The sequence below is a fragment of the Hippocampus zosterae genome, chromosome 15, assembly GCF_025434085.1.
Source record: "Hippocampus zosterae strain Florida chromosome 15, ASM2543408v3, whole genome shotgun sequence".
Classification (NCBI taxonomy): Eukaryota; Metazoa; Chordata; class Actinopteri; order Syngnathiformes; family Syngnathidae; genus Hippocampus; species Hippocampus zosterae.
The window spans coordinates 4,295,029-4,311,417 of record NC_067465.1 but is presented as its reverse complement, the minus strand read 5'-3'; the positions used below and the strand labels follow the sequence as shown (position 1 = coordinate 4,311,417).

General features: G+C 44.4%; 2 protein-coding genes and 3 non-coding genes across 9 annotated transcripts; 1 reads left to right on the top strand and 4 right to left on the bottom strand.

Annotated features, from left to right (window-relative positions):
- Positions 1-520: 520 nt before the first annotated feature.
- LOC127616870 (lactosylceramide 1,3-N-acetyl-beta-D-glucosaminyltransferase A-like) lies at positions 521-6,305 on the top strand. Of its 5 annotated transcripts, none has more exons than XM_052088677.1 (3): positions 521-769; positions 929-1,022; positions 4,323-6,305. In XM_052088677.1, the coding sequence occupies exon 3, from the start codon at positions 4,448-4,450 to the stop codon at positions 5,576-5,578; it is 1,131 nt and encodes a 376-aa protein (XP_051944637.1). In that variant the 5' UTR covers positions 521-769; positions 929-1,022; positions 4,323-4,447; the 3' UTR covers positions 5,579-6,305. The 5 variants fall into 5 exon arrangements, with proteins under 5 accessions (XP_051944637.1, XP_051944634.1, XP_051944636.1 ...); XM_052088674.1 differs by having other exon boundaries at positions 4,244-6,305; XM_052088673.1 differs by lacking the exons at positions 521-769; positions 929-1,022 and adding exons at positions 1,533-1,878; positions 2,036-3,015 and having other exon boundaries at positions 4,244-6,305.
- A 2,039-nt stretch (positions 6,306-8,344) lies between these two features.
- Positions 8,345-15,492, bottom strand: eif4a2 (eukaryotic translation initiation factor 4A, isoform 2). The gene is made up of 11 exons (XM_052088672.1): positions 15,328-15,492; positions 13,844-13,889; positions 13,640-13,772; positions 11,719-11,858; positions 11,151-11,319; positions 10,931-11,040; positions 10,605-10,748; positions 10,166-10,303; positions 9,826-9,915; positions 9,166-9,245; positions 8,345-9,104 (listed from the first exon to the last, which is right to left on the bottom strand). The coding sequence occupies exons 1-11, from the start codon at positions 15,354-15,356 to the stop codon at positions 8,960-8,962; spliced, it is 1,224 nt and encodes a 407-aa protein (XP_051944632.1). The 5' UTR covers positions 15,357-15,492; the 3' UTR covers positions 8,345-8,959.
- Positions 10,384-10,568, bottom strand: LOC127587684 (small nucleolar RNA SNORA81). The gene has a single exon (XR_007958830.1). It is a non-coding gene; the product is annotated as a small nucleolar RNA SNORA81 (small nucleolar RNA).
- LOC127587685 (small nucleolar RNA SNORD2) lies at positions 11,403-11,474 on the bottom strand. Its single transcript, XR_007958831.1, has one exon. It is a non-coding gene; the product is annotated as a small nucleolar RNA SNORD2 (small nucleolar RNA).
- LOC127587686 (small nucleolar RNA SNORD2) lies at positions 13,528-13,599 on the bottom strand. Its single transcript, XR_007958832.1, has one exon. It is a non-coding gene; the product is annotated as a small nucleolar RNA SNORD2 (small nucleolar RNA).
- Positions 15,493-16,389: the final 897 nt, after the last annotated feature.

Genomic DNA, 16,389 nt, shown 5'->3' with positions numbered 1-16,389 from the left:
TGCAGACTGAGTGAATATTACAGTCAAGATAATAAAATGCTGCGTGGCGTTAATACATTACACTTAAACTGTTTCGTCCATATTTTTTTTCTGTTACTCTCCCTTTCAAGAGTGACGACACACAAGGCACATAAAACACAATCCAGATGTCAGGGCAAGAGACTAATTGTGCACCAGGTGCGGTTTCAGGAAATGTGGCAGTTTAGAAATCCATACATCTTAAATCAGGATTTTAAACATATCTCCAGTCTCCCTGCGCAGAAAAACAGGAGACAAAATTTAAAACAAAATGTCTGCCCACCCCATCAGTTCTCTGCTGCTTGTCCCCCCCCCCCAAAAAAATGTCATGATGTCACAATTTTTTTTTAATCCTTAAAAACCAGCCACTTTTTTTATTCCTGTGGCCTTAGCACAGTAGCGACGCTTAATTGGCTCATGGATCCTGAAGGCATGGCAAAATGTCTCCCAATGAGAGCTTCTTTCACCCAAACAATGTGAGAATCCCTGAATTGGGAGTTAATTGCCTTTTGACTCCATTGACTGAATAGCTCCACCCCCATCCACACCCATAAGGGGAAGTGAGAGTTGAGAGTGGGAGGCGGGTAAGATTTAGACAGCTCAGGCAACACACTCCAGACACAGACAGACAGACAGACAGAGAGCAAACCAGAACCAAATACTGTATCAAAGAGATCCAATGAGCAAACTCAATGTCAAACAGTGGACTTAAACGCAAGAAGTGGGGGGACGGTTCAAGCCGCTCTTTGGGGTGAGTGTCGAACGCTGGTGCGCCTCCTATTGAGACGAATGTCAACTTTGGAAGTCTGCGAGCGGTGCGCCGCGCATTCCCTGCTGCGCTGGTTTTAGACGCAGCATAAACACTCGGAAGGCTTGTTTCTTCTGTACAGCCACTGCACTTTCCACACAGAGTTGTCATAGTTGAGCCGCAGCAGTCCCAGCGACACCCTCAGTCAACAGTCCAGCCGACCAGAAACCACAAGTCCGGTTGCGTCGAGGATGAGGTGAGAGCAGTTCTTTTGTCCTGTCCCATACTCTCCTATCCATGCTCATTAAGGCGTGTTGTGTTGGTGGATCTGGCTCGTTATTATTGGGACGCGCAGTACAGTGCAAACTGGTAGTTGGGTGTCTTATTACCCACAGTCAAAAAACAAACAAAAAAAAAAGTGTTTAAAAAGCTCTCAGGGTGCGGTGGGACACTCGGGCCGCTCACACCCCCATCAGGATTTGCCCCCTTTGCAGGTTTGAGAGCAGGAAGCAGGACTATTCTCACCCGTTGCATTGTGCAGCATAGCTTTTCTGATGCTGTCCATTGTGCTCCCCCCCCCCCCCCCCCCCGCCATACGCACACACAAACGCGCTTTTCCACGGCTCTCAGCGCTTTCACAGTGTCGTCCGCTTCCCGGCCTCCCTTATATGGCCACATTTGCTGTGTTGGCTTTTTGCATTCAGATAGTAAATGTCCGCCAACCCCCCCCCCTCCTCGCCCAAACTCCTGCGGCCTCTGCCAACTCTTGCCGTTTATTTTTAGTTTGTTTGTTTGGGTACCGTTGCCCGCAAGCCTGCTTTCACTTCTCGGCAGACTTGAAGGCCCACTGCACGGCGAGAGATGCGGCCGAACGTGACGAAACTGATCGCCCCAAACATCGACTACTATAAGATCGCGGCGCCGAGATCTGATCACATTTTTGTGGGGTTTTTTTTTTTTGCATTTTATGCACATATTGTGATCGGACGACATGTCTTAATGCATCGACGGTGCCGCGAAATGAAGATGTTACAACTGCAGTCTTTCTCACATTTACCTGTGACGGGGTCGCCACAAATTTAGTAGCAGCTTCTCCATGTCGATATGCAGCCGTTTTTTTGTTATTTTGACTTCAAAATGGCGCCGCGAGAGTGGCTGCCTTTCCAGCAGCTCCTATTTTTTTGTTGTTCTACTTCTTCCTTTCATAACTTTGCTGCTGTGAATCTGGAATTTCTCCATTGCGAGACTAATAAAGGTTTTCTTAATTAGGTTGAATTGCTAGCACGGAAATCCGCTCGGCTCCAACGCATGAGTCGCTCAATAGCCGTAGCGATTTCCCTTTCCGGAATGTTACTTCAAATGCAGTGCCTCAAATGACTGAAGTATTGGAGTTTCAGTTTGAGAATTGATTTTAGTGGTATCGATTTTAGAGGGATCGGCAAACTCAAACGGTATCGATGGCCCAGGTACTCCATGTGGCGCAATGGCCGTCCCTCCAATCACTCTCACAGCGCCCCACGTTTTGGATCAAACTGGGAAAAGGAGTTTGTTTACCTTGACATTTACTGTGACATTTTTTGCCGCTTTGGGTCGTTTACGTTATCAGCTATACTTTGGTCTCTCTTTTGGTCACACAGCTTGTTGGGCTTGTTGTGAACTTTCACACACGTTAAAGTCAAACCTGGCAACCCATCCGCATGCCCTGATTCAGAGTGAAGAGGCCACTCCATCAAAGCGCTATCACGGAGTGAGCGCCCGTAGATGATTTCATTTGGATTCGACGATTGAGGGTTTTCTTTTTTCCATGAAATTTGTGAGGGAGAGAATGAAGGTTTGCCGCATCACAATAGAGCGAGCGCGCAAAGACATGTGAGATGCGTTAACTTGACAGTTGGGCTCCCAGATCACTGGTGAAACATTAACTAAGTTTTATGCCTGCTATGGGTATAACCGAGCACAATAACGGATAATACAAAGTCTAATTTACAACCATTACAAAAAAAAGAAACGGTGGCGCCGAAATGACGAATGTCGTCGGTGACCATACTCTTAATCTTGTGGCTGAACATGATTTATGACTTCCTGAACCCAAGCACTGACTTGACGTGCTTGAATTTTGCCACAGTAGCTTGGAACATGCTCATAGGTTAATGCGGTACTTCGGACTTCCCCTTATGTGACTTACTCCACCTCAGTCAGTATTGCCGGTCGTGATGATTCAGGAAATGGAGGGGCCGTTCTCTGAGAAGGTGCGGAAAAACATCATCTCTTAAATCTTGCTTGTGAAGCTGCACGCTATAGTTGTTTTGTTCTTACGGGGCAGAAATGGAATCGTGATTTTATTGTATTTTTTACGTACAAGTTGTAAAAGTACTCACGCGTGCGTGTACACCATCAAGATAGCATGTTTGCTAACGTGACATGTACTCATGACAAAATGCTAAATTAGCGAAAAGGAATTTTTGTTAATGGTAAAAAAACGGTGGATTTGAAGCCAGCGCGAGACGCTAATTATTTTTCTTCAACCAATTCTCTTATCTGTGGATGTCGTTTTTCTGTGTGTGTCTCGGTGGGGTAGTTGGGCAATCAAAGTTTTAACCAAGGGTCAGTAGGTCAAGGTCAAGGCCAGAAATATGTAAAAATAAGTTTTTGAGGTTTATCAAAGTATTTGATTTTTGTTAGTGAATTTTGGTCTTATTTGAGGCGAAAGGGTGGGGGCGGCCCGGTGATGAGCGGTTAGCACATCGACCTCACAGTGCAGAGGTACCAGGTTTGATTCCAGCTCCGGCCTGCCCTGTGTGGAGTTTGCATGTTCTCCCTGTGCCTGGGTGGCTTTTCTTCGGGTACTCGGGTTTCCTCCCACAGTCATGGCAGGCTAATTGAACACTAGAAATTGCCCCTTAGTGTGAATGTGAGCGCCGATGGTTGTCCGTTTCTGTTTGCCCTGCGATTGGCTGGCAACCGGTTCAGGGTGTCCCACGCCTACTGCCCGAAGACGGCTGGGATTGGCTCCGGCACCCCCCGCGACCCTTGTGAAGATAAAGGGGATCAAAAAATGGATGGATGGATGGATGGATGAATCTGTTGGACCCTGGTTCACAATCCTCAATGTCGCTGTTTTTTTTCCACCTTGTAAGACCCCAAAGGAGCCACCTCAATTTTCTTCAGGTACTCGGGCTTCCTTCCACATTTGGAAAGACGTGCACGTTGGGTTCTTGTCCATAGTTGAGAACGTGAATGTTTGACCTAATGAGGATAAATGGCATGAAGACCCCAAATATCTCAAATCGCGGGGGACTGCAACATCTCAGCTTTACTGTGCTCTACCTTTTTTTTGGGGGGGGGGGTTCTGCTTGGCTGTCATCCGCTACGGTGCAATTACCGCTGTTTGTTGGACTTTCATGAACTATCCTATTAACGCTGCAGTTTGTCTGGCCCTAATCTTGTCACCACAGTAAATATGCTCTCCTTCCTCAGATGAAGATGAATGACTGGCTGCTCAGTGGCTTGGTGGGCGTGAGTAATTCTTCAGTGATCGGACAATGTTTCCCAACAGACCCAGTGAATCCCATCATCGCCGCCTAGAATGGAAGACCCGCTTTAAGTGCCGCACAGAGGGGCCACGGTACCGCAGCTCCGAGCTTTCATAACGCCGCTTCGCTGGACCGACCGAGTGACGAGATGTTTTGGAGAGTCCGCCGTTCAATGAAGACGCACTGGGTCCGGCTAATGACCACCTGCCTGGTGCTGTCGGTGGTCATGGTTTGGTGGGATAACGGCATGATGAACCATGTCAAGTCCTACTCGTACCGCCTCCTGGTGAACCGCTTCGGCGATATCAACAGGAGTCTCACCATCACGCGGGAGCAGGCCCGCAGCTTCAGCAACTTCCGCAACTTGCTGGATCACCCGAACAAATGTGACGACCAGGATGTCCTCCTCCTGCTCTTTGTGAAATCGTCCCCGGTGAACACCGCCAGGCGCGAGGCCATTCGATCCACTTGGGGTAACGAGACCTTCATACTGGACTCACTGGGGGTGACGGTTAAGGTGGTCTTCGCCTTGGGAGCGCCCTCGGGACCCAACGGCACGGACGCTATTCTTCAGACGCGGCTGTTCCGAGAGGACCGTCACCGTGGCGATTTGATCCAGCAGGACTTTCAGGATTCGTTCCACAACTTAACCCTGAAGCTGATCATGCAGTTTCACTGGATGCACAGGTGCTGCGCTCACGCCCGCTTTTTCATGACGGCCGACGACGACGTCTTTATTCACATGCCCAACTTGGTGGCATACCTGCAAGGCGTCCGAGACCAGGGCATCGCTGACTTCTGGGTGGGCCGGGTCCACCGGGGCGCGCCACCGAAGCGCAGTCAAGACAGTAAGTACTACGTGCCTCCCGATATGTACCAGTGGATATCGTACCCGGACTACACGCCCGGGGGAGGCTACGTGCTGTCCGGCAACGTGGCGGACAAGATCTACCACGCCACCCTGACGCTGAACGCCTCGCTTCACATCGATGACGTCTTCATGGGCATCTGCGCAAAAGCCGTTGGCGTGTCGCCGCAGGAGCATTTGTATTTCTCGGGGGAGGGGAAGGCACCTTACCACCTGTGTATCTATAACCAGATGATTACCTCCCACGGACACGTGGAGGACCTCCAAGACCTATGGAAGGCGGCCACACACCCGAAGGTGAAAGAGAAGACGTCTGGACTACTAGGCAAGCTCTACTGTACGGCAGTGAAGATCTTTCTGCTTTGTCGATACCATCTCAACGGCTACCCTTGCATCGCCGCTTTTTATTGAGATTGTACAAGGAAGGAACATTTAAAAATTCAGCGGTACCCTGATTGATTCTGGAGGGTTTTTTTTTTGGGACTTGCGCAAAAATTGGACCGAAAAGATATGTTAAATGTTGGCAACGAACTTAACACAATTTGGAAGAGAGTGAAAATGTTTAGTTGACTCAACTCAACAATCCCAGTTGACTGTCAAACTAAACATAAAATAAAGAGCATTGCATGTTATGTTTTTTTAAATAAGCATTAAAGTTTCTTACAAAACGACATAAAATTGACCCTCGACAATGACTGCAACTGAAATGAGCTACTTGGGCTGCGTTCACACTGCAAGATGTGATGCGCAATTCAGACTTTTTTTTAATTAAATTTGATCTGATGTATTGGTTCACATTACAAAAACAAGTACGACTTCTAATTCGAAATCAATGAGTATGTGATGTCACGCGCATGGGCACAATGCATGACATGAAGTGACATACACCAGCGCAGTGCTTACGGAGGTAAATGTGTATCGGGGCGCATTTGATCATCTCCTATCGTAATAGTAGCGTGGTGGGAAGAAGTAGAAAAGTTTTGGGTATATGAGTCAAAGCTCCTTGATCTCATTTAATGGAGACGGCTACTGAAGGTGACGTCACGTCATTGCCGCCTGTAATAAATGAACCATCTGTATGGCTGAAATACTTCGATAACCACATCAACTAATTTTTTGGGGTTGTGTTGCTTTAATTGAGCTTCCCGTTGGCTGGAAGTCGAGTCAAGAGTGGAGAAAAAACCCCAACTACCTATTCCATGTCAGTGAGTCACTCATTTTGGTGGGCCCTGACAGGACAAGCTGAACGAGTTCTTAAAAACATGGATGAATGAATGGAATAAATTGTCAAAACACACAAATATAAAATACAGTAGGCTCACATCCAGTAACCACATGAAGACAATTGGGCTGTCACTCAATCGGCCCGCACCCTTTAAGTACACAGTTGTGACTGCAGGCCTGCCCCACTGTGCAGTAAAAACTTTTTTTTACATTCACTTTTTTAAAAATATATATATGCAGTACAGTACTGCGTATTCAATTACATAAACAGGTATTTTTTTAATAGTGGTAAACAACACAATTTCAATTTAAATAATATTGATTTGATATACGAGTTCTGAACTTGGTATGACCTCAGTTCTTTGTCAAACACTCCTGACTGGACATGACATGACTCAAGTGTTGTAATTGGAGTCTTCCTTACTGTTAGAGGGAGCAAAAAACTCGACTTAAGAAGTACACATCCTCTGCTAGTTAAGTAAAAGTACTCCATTGATCTGAGTTTTTCCGTAAGTCCCCTAAGACTCTGAAATGCAATTAAGGCCAAAAGTAAAACATGTATTTACTGCCATTTATATACAATTATCTGTTTTGACAATGCAAGCACAAGCTCTCAAACTGACCCCCAAAAAACAATATATAGATAATTCACCAATCTCGACAACTGGAAAAGAAAATACATCTTACCTGGATGCTTTGTCAAATTAGATGGAGAATTATTGACAATAAGCTGGTGGGTTTTAGGCTGGAACAACACGTTAGCCATGAAACGCTCTTGCTAATAAGGCCACGGATGGTAGGGCTGTAACGAAACACCAAAGTTAAGACTCAATTCCCTACATTCATTTTTGAAACACAGTTTTAAAAATAAATTAACCTCATAAAAATTGTCGAAGACCGTGCCGGTTTCCTTCCGTGCTCCACTTAAGAGTAAATGCTCCGTCTTGTTTCTCAATCACTCACACTGCCTGCTAAAATATACTGTACATAAAATACTGTCTTTCGTTAAGCTACGGTTGAACTTTAGCCGTGGGTACTTGAATTAATATTTATTTTCTTGAATACCGATGCCGTGTCTTGCCTCAAGTCAAATAAAATGACTAAATTGTCGACTGGTTTACACCACAATGCCAAGCAGCTGGTCCTGGTTGTGAATCCAAAGGATGGCCAATCAAATGAGTCCCAAAACATCTGCGTGGCTTAGTGTAAAATTCCACACAGAGAAGAAAAATGTTGAATGTGACTGATAATGCGAGCAGTTTTGTGGACTGAAATAAAACAATTTCATAAAAAAAAAGGCCCACTGTGTTTTTATGGTGTCATTTTACTCGAGAATTTACATATGCCCATTTAACACATGAAAGGGATCCCAAACAACCTTTAATATTGCACTTTGTATGATGCATCGCACTACAAAGTACATATTAGACACTCAAGTTTAAATACAAAATTAGCTTTATGGTGAAGCAAATTATATTTGAGTGTTCAGTGTATAAGCTAAGAGGGCAGCACATAATATCAATAGTACCTAATGGATTGTAAAAAAAAGAGCGCCTGTATTTACCTTTTTGGGAAGATTGGGTCATTTGACTTTGGCAAGCTGTGCCCACGCGATGCCATTTTCACCAATTGGCACAATGACCAACCCCTACAAATGAGCGAATTTAATCAATGCCTGCATCTCAATTTGTAACTTTGCATGCATGTCCCAAGTTTCTATTTTCATTGACTATGAAGTGAATGTATAGTGGTGTTACCGTTTCAGCAAACTGAAGCACAAAGATTCCATTGCGTGCGTTCCATTCACACAAGTAGCAAAGCGGGATATAAATATGCAATATCTGCCTGCTTGGAAAGAGTAATGCTTTAGATGACGCTTTAGAGCCAACAAGTGGCACCAATCGTATCGCTAGCGGGTGGTGACTTAAAACCTTGAAGGACTACAACAGAAGGTTACAGCAACTTTCATTTATTAAGACATTCTTATAATTTGAGAGATCTGAAAAGTAGTGCAGGGGGGAGGTGTGCATGTCACTAAATGCTAATATACCCTATTGTGAGTAAAACACCAGCAAACTATGGCCTAGCCGAGAAATTCTGACGGCGAGTTGGATGAAAACATGATACATTTAAATAAACATTCACAAAAAAGCAAATACAAATCTACTATATTATATAATACCGTGACAAGTGCCTCTAAGTAAGCAGGCCCACAACACATCGCACATGTTAGCATAACAGAATTTGCAGACTTTATACAGCACTTGTACCTTTTAGTCCACAAGAAGGTTACTAAATGGTGGAGCACATCAAATATACGCATTATAATAGAACATGGAAAGAAATGCCTGAAAAGGACCACGATAACAGACCCCATGGCTTTGTAGCTCCAACCAGCCAAAACCGTGCAGGGTACGAAGCCTACAATGGCCCGAGTGGGACTACCATAGAAATCACCTCGCAAAAGTATTTAGATCCAAGGTTTAGCATCAATACGGTGGTTTGTTTTATTTAATTTTTTCCTCCCCGACCTATCTCTGCCTTTTTAGAAAGGAAAACCCAAAACGCTCAAATGAGGTCTGCCACATTCATGGGCATCTCCTCCACCGTTGTGTTGTAAAATGTCTCAATGTCGCGCAGAATCCTCTTGTCCTCTTCGGTGACGAAGTTAATGGCGACTCCCTTTCTGCCAAAGCGGCCACCACGGCCAATTCTGGGGGGAAATGGAGGGAGTCAGTCATGTTGGGAGAAACTCATCGGCAATTCCAACGTACCTATGAATGTAGTTCTCTCGGTTTGTAGGAAGGTCATAGTTGATGACCAGGGACACTTGCTGTACGTCGATTCCACGAGCCTGGGAGAACAATTGACAAATTAGGCCACGTATTTAAATCAAGATGTTTATGGTTAACCTCAGCTATACTCGAATGTCGCTCGGGTATAAGTAACAGATTCCTACATTCGAGGAAGCCATTGTGGAGTCTGAGCACTCATATCCCAAAAGTTCACTCTGCCAAGTCATTGCGGGACCTTAACAGGATTTTTGGAAGCTTTTGGGCTTGACACAATTATACCAACAACCGCTATTGCAATGACACCGAAGCATATCAATATTGTCAACGATACAGTTCACTTAAAATTGGTCCCAAAATGAACCATCAGCGACAAGTGGGAAACTGAAATGGATTTTCCACTCTATGGCAGAAGGTACAATCAGTACGTGTATCCAACTGTAGCCATTCCTACAACAGAATCACTGGCGCAGATTTCACCGCAAGTAAACTGAGGTTATTATCCATTGTGGGACAAATAAAGGATATCTTATCTTATCTTATTATTTTCTCAATATAGACACTTTGGGGCTTGTGGCGATTTGCAGTTTGAATTTTCCAATGTATAAAAGTTGACAAAACACCGCTCCGTTTGATACTAACCAGCAGATCAGTAGTGATCAACACTCTGCTTGAGCCAGACCTGAACTCCCTCATAATGACATCACGCTCCTTCTGGTCCATATCGCCATGCTGTGGAGAGAGGAAGCACAAAACTAGTATTGTGAATCATCTGAAGCATATTCAGACCCCCTAATAGTAGTTCTACATTTTTGTGATCAGTCATCTGAGCTTTCCTGACACACAGCTGGTGACACAGCCAAGACGAGAATTGGGCCTGTCCCCCAATATTTATGAACTTGACTAAATGCTCCGTCGGCTGAATTGGCAAACGTAGCGGGCACTACATTGTCCACCAGTGTAATGAAGTCACTCATCTTACCAGAGCAGAAACGGTGAAGTCCCTAGCGTGCATTTTCTCTGTGAGCCAGTCCACTTTTCTTCTAGTGTTGAGGAAGATCACAGCCTGGGTGATGGTCAGAGTCTCATAGAGGTCACACAGGGTGTCCAATTTCCACTCCTGAGGTCACACATGCGCACAAAAATTCACATCCAGCCACTTCAACAAATTCAGTCGCAATTAGGTCCTTGATGAAAAAGCCATGTAGCACAGAATCTCGAGACAATGGACAGCGGACATTAAGAAAGAGGTCCCTCCACGTCCCATTTCCGAAACTGTGGCTTTAATCTCCTTCCCTGGTGTACCCGTGCTTACACACCCACATTGGCCGAGCCCCGGGAGGCTCGGCTTCTGCGGTTTGGGCAGGGTGCTTTAGAGAGAAGGCGCGTTTCAAATTCAATACGGCTCATAACAGACCTACCTCCCGCTCAACATTTATGTAGAACTGCTTAATACCCTCAAGGGTAAGCTCTTCTTTCTTCACCAAGATGCGGATGGGGTCCCGCATGAACTTCTTGGTCACCTCCAGCACATCTGTAGGCATGGTGGCCGAGAGCAGGACAACCTGGAGACGACATGGATTGGTTGAAAACGATAAGCGCGTCTTCAAGGCACGCTGGCAATTAAAATAAGACACCACCTTCCACACCGAGATAAAACGTTCTGGATCATGCAATTCTAGCAGACTTCTCTTAACGGAGGAGGGGGTGAAAACCACCTCCAACTGCTAATGTCCAATAGTCTTACCTGAATGTTCGTACTCAATTTCTGGAAGATCTCATAGATTTGATCTTTGAAACCTCGACTCAACATCTCATCAGCTTCATCCAGAACAAACATCTTAATCCATTTTGGTGCTGTAAGGGAATGAATTGGCATGAGTGTGCTTGCCAAGAGCTTTCAATCGTTTCATTATTATATGATTATCATTTAAAAAAAGAAATAAAACTCCCGTCATCGCACTCACACAGATGTCTCCTGTTGAGCATGTCATACACTCGACCCGGTGTGCCCACAACTATGTGTGGGGCCTCGGCTTGAAGCTTCTGGATCTCACTGCGCAGATTGGTCCCTCCGATGCAGGCGTGGCAAGTTGCCCCCATGTAGTCACCGAGGGCCAGAATGACTTTCTGAATCTAAAGAGCAGGGAGAAGCAGAAGACAAGCGCACCGGGCTCAGAGTAACACCGAAGAACGGCAGCCCGCGCAGACAAACTGGAGAGTGATCAGTGTGTCAAGAGCTCTCAACACGAAGAGTCAGTCCCGAAAGATGGTATGCCATCACGTCACCCAGTTATTCACACCAACAAATTCCCAAAAAAAGACAGAGGAAGATAAGCCAGATCACCTTTTAGACCAGTGCAGTCATGGACTGGGACTGCACCAAATCTTAGAGGGCTAAGGTTTAAATTTGCAGAATTTACACAAGTCTTTAAAGAACGGTACCTTTTAGATCTGAATAGTCTCCTCAATGTGCTGCTTAGGTCTGAGACACTGCTGAGGTATTCATGAGTCATGACCTCAGGAACAGCATACCTGCTGAGCCAGCTCTCTGGTTGGAGCCAACACCAGAGCCTGAGTCTCCTTCTGCTCTATGTCCAGCTGCTGCAAGATAGAGATGGCAAATGTGGCCGTCTTGCCAGTGCCTGACTGGGCTTGGGCAATGACATCATAGCCTGATGACAAAAGGGGGGCACAGAATTATTCATGGCGAGACTCAAACGGTACAGGCAGTCATTTGTTCATACTTTTAAGTCACTGCTTCCCCAACCATTGTGCCCCAGCACATATTAAAAAAAATAAAGTTAAATGGCATATTCCCAATGACAAGAAATTCCACATGCCTCGCCACAACAGAATACAAACTGTACAACCAAACATTTTACATAATTAGTAGGAATGCAACAACGGCAATATCGTTGTGTCAAGACATTAATAGTGGATAAACTGCTCGATTGATCACGTCTGTTCAACGGGCTAGATTGTTTTCGATTTGTGCAATTCCGGCACCCTCTGGTGGTCAAAACAGAACACAAACTGTACAACCACACGCGGATGGATTTCACACAGTTTGTGGTAGGGATGAAACGATAACAGCAATAGCCTTGTTGTCATGTCAAGTTATTAAAAGCATCACATCTGTTCAAAGGGTGGGATCGTTTTCCATGTGTGCAATTCTAGCACTCTCTGGTGTCAGGTTTCATTTGAATTGGGCACGCTTTGCCCACCCACGTTTTAAGGTCCTGGCTAATCGCCAGGTGAACGCAACACGTTTTGACTTGATCCACATGTGCGTGTATTAGCAAGTCAGTGCCTCAATATTAAGTGTTCCTAGTGTTGCAATTTAGTCAATTTCGGACAGTCAAAAAACGGGAGCTACTTCTTGGGTACTGATTAATGCAAAGCACTACCAATTGGATATAAACTTAACACATTTGCTCAAATTACCTCTATACTGTCAATAATTTATCTTAAATGAGAAGACCCTGGTAACGTTGAAGCAGGAGTGTCCAACCAGTCGACTAGAATGCTTCCATGTCATATTAGTTCATATTTTGTGTCAAGTGTACACTTGAGCCTGGGAACCTGACCACCATTTAAAAAAAGGCCATTCATGCATGGTAAGATGCCAAGTGTCTCGACCCACAAGCTGACAACATGACTAAAATAGATTTTTTCCCCCCCCCAAGTTTGTGTTGGGGAGGAAAAGGCACAGTAATGAGTCAAGAGCCTATTGACCAAGAAGAAAGGTGCATTTCACAGACAATACCAGGAGACCTTGGGATACCTGCCACCTGCACAGGCTAGGAAGCAGAGCTCGTCAACTACTGAGCCACTCCCGCCCAACAAATCGGCAGCCAGTTTGCCGTTTTGTTCACCACCAAACAATATTCCTTTCTTTGTTTCCACTGCGCGGATAAACACGGGCCTTAGGATTCACCTTTCACAAAGGTGCTGGCTAGCATTGCTCATTTATTTTCATTTACTGCTACTGGATTGACCATTGATCATGTAGAGGGTGATACGTCCGGGTTCCAAGTTCAGTGACTTGCACCTGCCCATAAAACCAAAGCTGCCAATCCCCGTTTTAATAGTCTTGCAAGTACAGTACTTGATTGAGCTGCGAACTGATTGAACCTGACTGGGACCCTACTGAAAATGTACTGGGTATTGTGAAGAGCAAAACATTTTAACTTCCCGAGAACTTGTTTTGGAGATATGATTCAACCAGGCAGCGACAATAATCTTTTTCAAGATGTCTGGTGGCGTGCAGTTGAGATACCCCCCTTATGTAAAAATGTGCAACTTGGCTCAATAAAGGTTGGGAAACATTGACTTCATGTTGAGTGATCAGGGAGAAGAAGGTATCACCATTATTGGGTAAGTCCCGAAAGATGGTCAAGCATCATGTCACTCAAATACACCAGTTAATTAGGGGTTTCATAGACGACTGTACCTTTAATGCAAGGGATTATAGCCCTCTGTTGAATGGCCGAAGGCTTCTCAAAACCGTATGCATAAATTCCCCGGAGAAGAGTCTCCTTCAGGTTCATATCATCAAAGTTGTCCGTAATGTCATTCCAGTTGCTCTGAAAACAAAATTCAAGTGAACAAATGTGTCGGCATCATGCACTATGAATTGGTTGCAAAGTGCTCGTACCTCAATGACACCATCTGGCTCCATTCCATCTGGCCCCGCATGGTCGCTGTTAGGACACAAAAAATATTATATTCAATTTATATGACCCTAATTCATTATACAGGTAATCTCTAAGCACTTTACATAATGGAGCAGGGTCGAAAGAAAAACTCCCTACACAGACAGAAATGGAAAAAACTTAGCAGTTACTTAACCATTTCCAGGGACCGCCAAACGAAAAAAACCCTATTAATCAGATGTAATTGTATATAAAGCAATATTTTCAGCCTTAATGTAGCTTTTTAATATTTAATGCTTGTTTTAAGTGCGCTGGCCCTGCCTTCTCACGGAACAGGCCATTCTGTTCTTTGCTGCACATGTGCAGATTTGATATGGTAAAACTTATAAATAAAACGTATTATTAATGTTCTAATGTAGTAGTATTGCCACCATTGTCAGGAAAGGGCGATGCTGTAAAGACCACGTGGGGACAATTCTCATTACATGATATTAATATTGAAGTGGCAAGTAATATTGATATTGTAAACTATATTACATGTTGAGTAACATCGTTATCAATTGCAGAAAAGCGTTGCCATGATCCCCTTGTTCCCTCATCCTCAAGTATATTTTTTAGATTTCATACTGCTTAGGAAAATGTGCCGAAGAGAGAACATTTTCATACCCAAACAGTTTACCTTATAACATTTAAAATCTGTGCAATGATTAGATCCGGAGGGCCTCATGACTGGGTTTTTGCCTCGACCCCCAAATGACGAACCCGAACCTCTGCAACCACGTGGTGCGACCACGTGGTGCTGCGAAGACTCCCCGGTTATGGCGCAATCGTGTCGGGTTAACGTTAAAAAAAATTGGACAAAAAAATCGCTAGCAAATATCAGATGAGCATGGCCCTATCAGACTAAAGTCATAAATCACGGTATTCGTCCACTTTCGCAAAAACGGGCCGAGCTCGATCAACTACCTACCCCCCCTCTCCACACCCCGCAAAAAATGCTACTTATGTAACCGAGCGTGTTTCGTACCAGTGTGGACGTTCGTGTCAAATTGTGCCGCAAATAATTATCGTACCCATGTACAGAAATTGAGGAAAATCCCAACATGGAGTCCACGGTTCGATCACAGGGCCAACATGTCGGCCAATTGGGCCTATGCAGTACTGTATAGTCCGCGGACAATTGGGACTATATTTACCTCCATTGGAACATAGTCCACCCGGTTCACATTAACAGTATAGCACTGCTGACACATTGTATGATATATCTATAGGAAAAATATTATTCATATTTGACAGAGGGAAGGACTCGTCGCGAACGTATACTAGCCAACCGTTAGCTACCCCATTCCGTTAGCAGCGTCGGCCTCGGGGCCTATGTTGCTTTTCAGTTAGTCGACGGATCAGAGGGCGAAAACATATACATATAAATAAGCTTTTGCTCCACGCGTTGCAACGATGTATAGCCCGCTGCGTAATTTTTAATTACCTGTTGTAATCAGCACAATCGTTAGACATGATACGTATCCAAGCTCGGCATGCGACTGGAAAGATCGCTGATGGCGACGTCAACTCCCTTTATGCGGCCGAACTACTTTCGCCGTTTGAACTCAGTACTCGCTGTCGTCGGGAATACTGTTTATCTTGTGTGGATTTTTTCTTTAGAGCGTATAAAAACATAACACATATCAGTTCGTTGAAATAGTGTCTACGTATATTAATAGAAAAATGAAATCATATATGACTACATTTATTAGCGGAGGGATTTTGCAGTAATGAACGGTACTGCGGCAACTACAGTGCTTGGGAAAGGACAAACGTATGGCGGTAGAGATGCGCAACAGGGTTGTCATTTATCCAAAAGGAATGGTTAAATGAAAACACTGTCTTGTATCGTGACAATAACAATAATATTAAGACGTTTTATTTATAAGCGCCTTTAAAGACACCTAAGAGAGTCCATACCTCATTTGTTTCAACATTTTCGTGGAGTCAGAATGTTTATACCAATAGGTATTGATTTAATATGATTATTACTGTAGTCTTCAGTGGCATATTACTAGGTCGCCTTATACTGAGAGGTGTTTCTGATATTTTTTTGTGGTTTTATGAAGAATAAATCATTCCCCTTTAGTTATTAAAATATGAACTTCTAACCAGATAAAATGTTTTTTGTTTCTTTGCTTTTGACGTTCTTCTTGTTAGAGGTTCTCTTTTGAAGTACCGGTACACTTAATCTGGCCAGTGAATCCACAACATGCACAGATTGGCATGATATTACATAGACAATCAATGCAGAGTACTATTTATAATTATGCTTTGACTGGTGGTGGGTGACATGGGTCCCATTTACCACTGGGGAAGGGGCTGCCATTCCTGGAGAACTTGACACCACACATACCTGAACATGCTGACACAGCTTCACTTGTGCTTGTGTATATTCTCATTAATCCATGTCGATTCTTTCTCACGGCATTGAAATTATTGTATTGGAACACATTTTGCCTCACATCAGAGGTTACACTAGTTCATGCAACAAGACTTGGTTTCA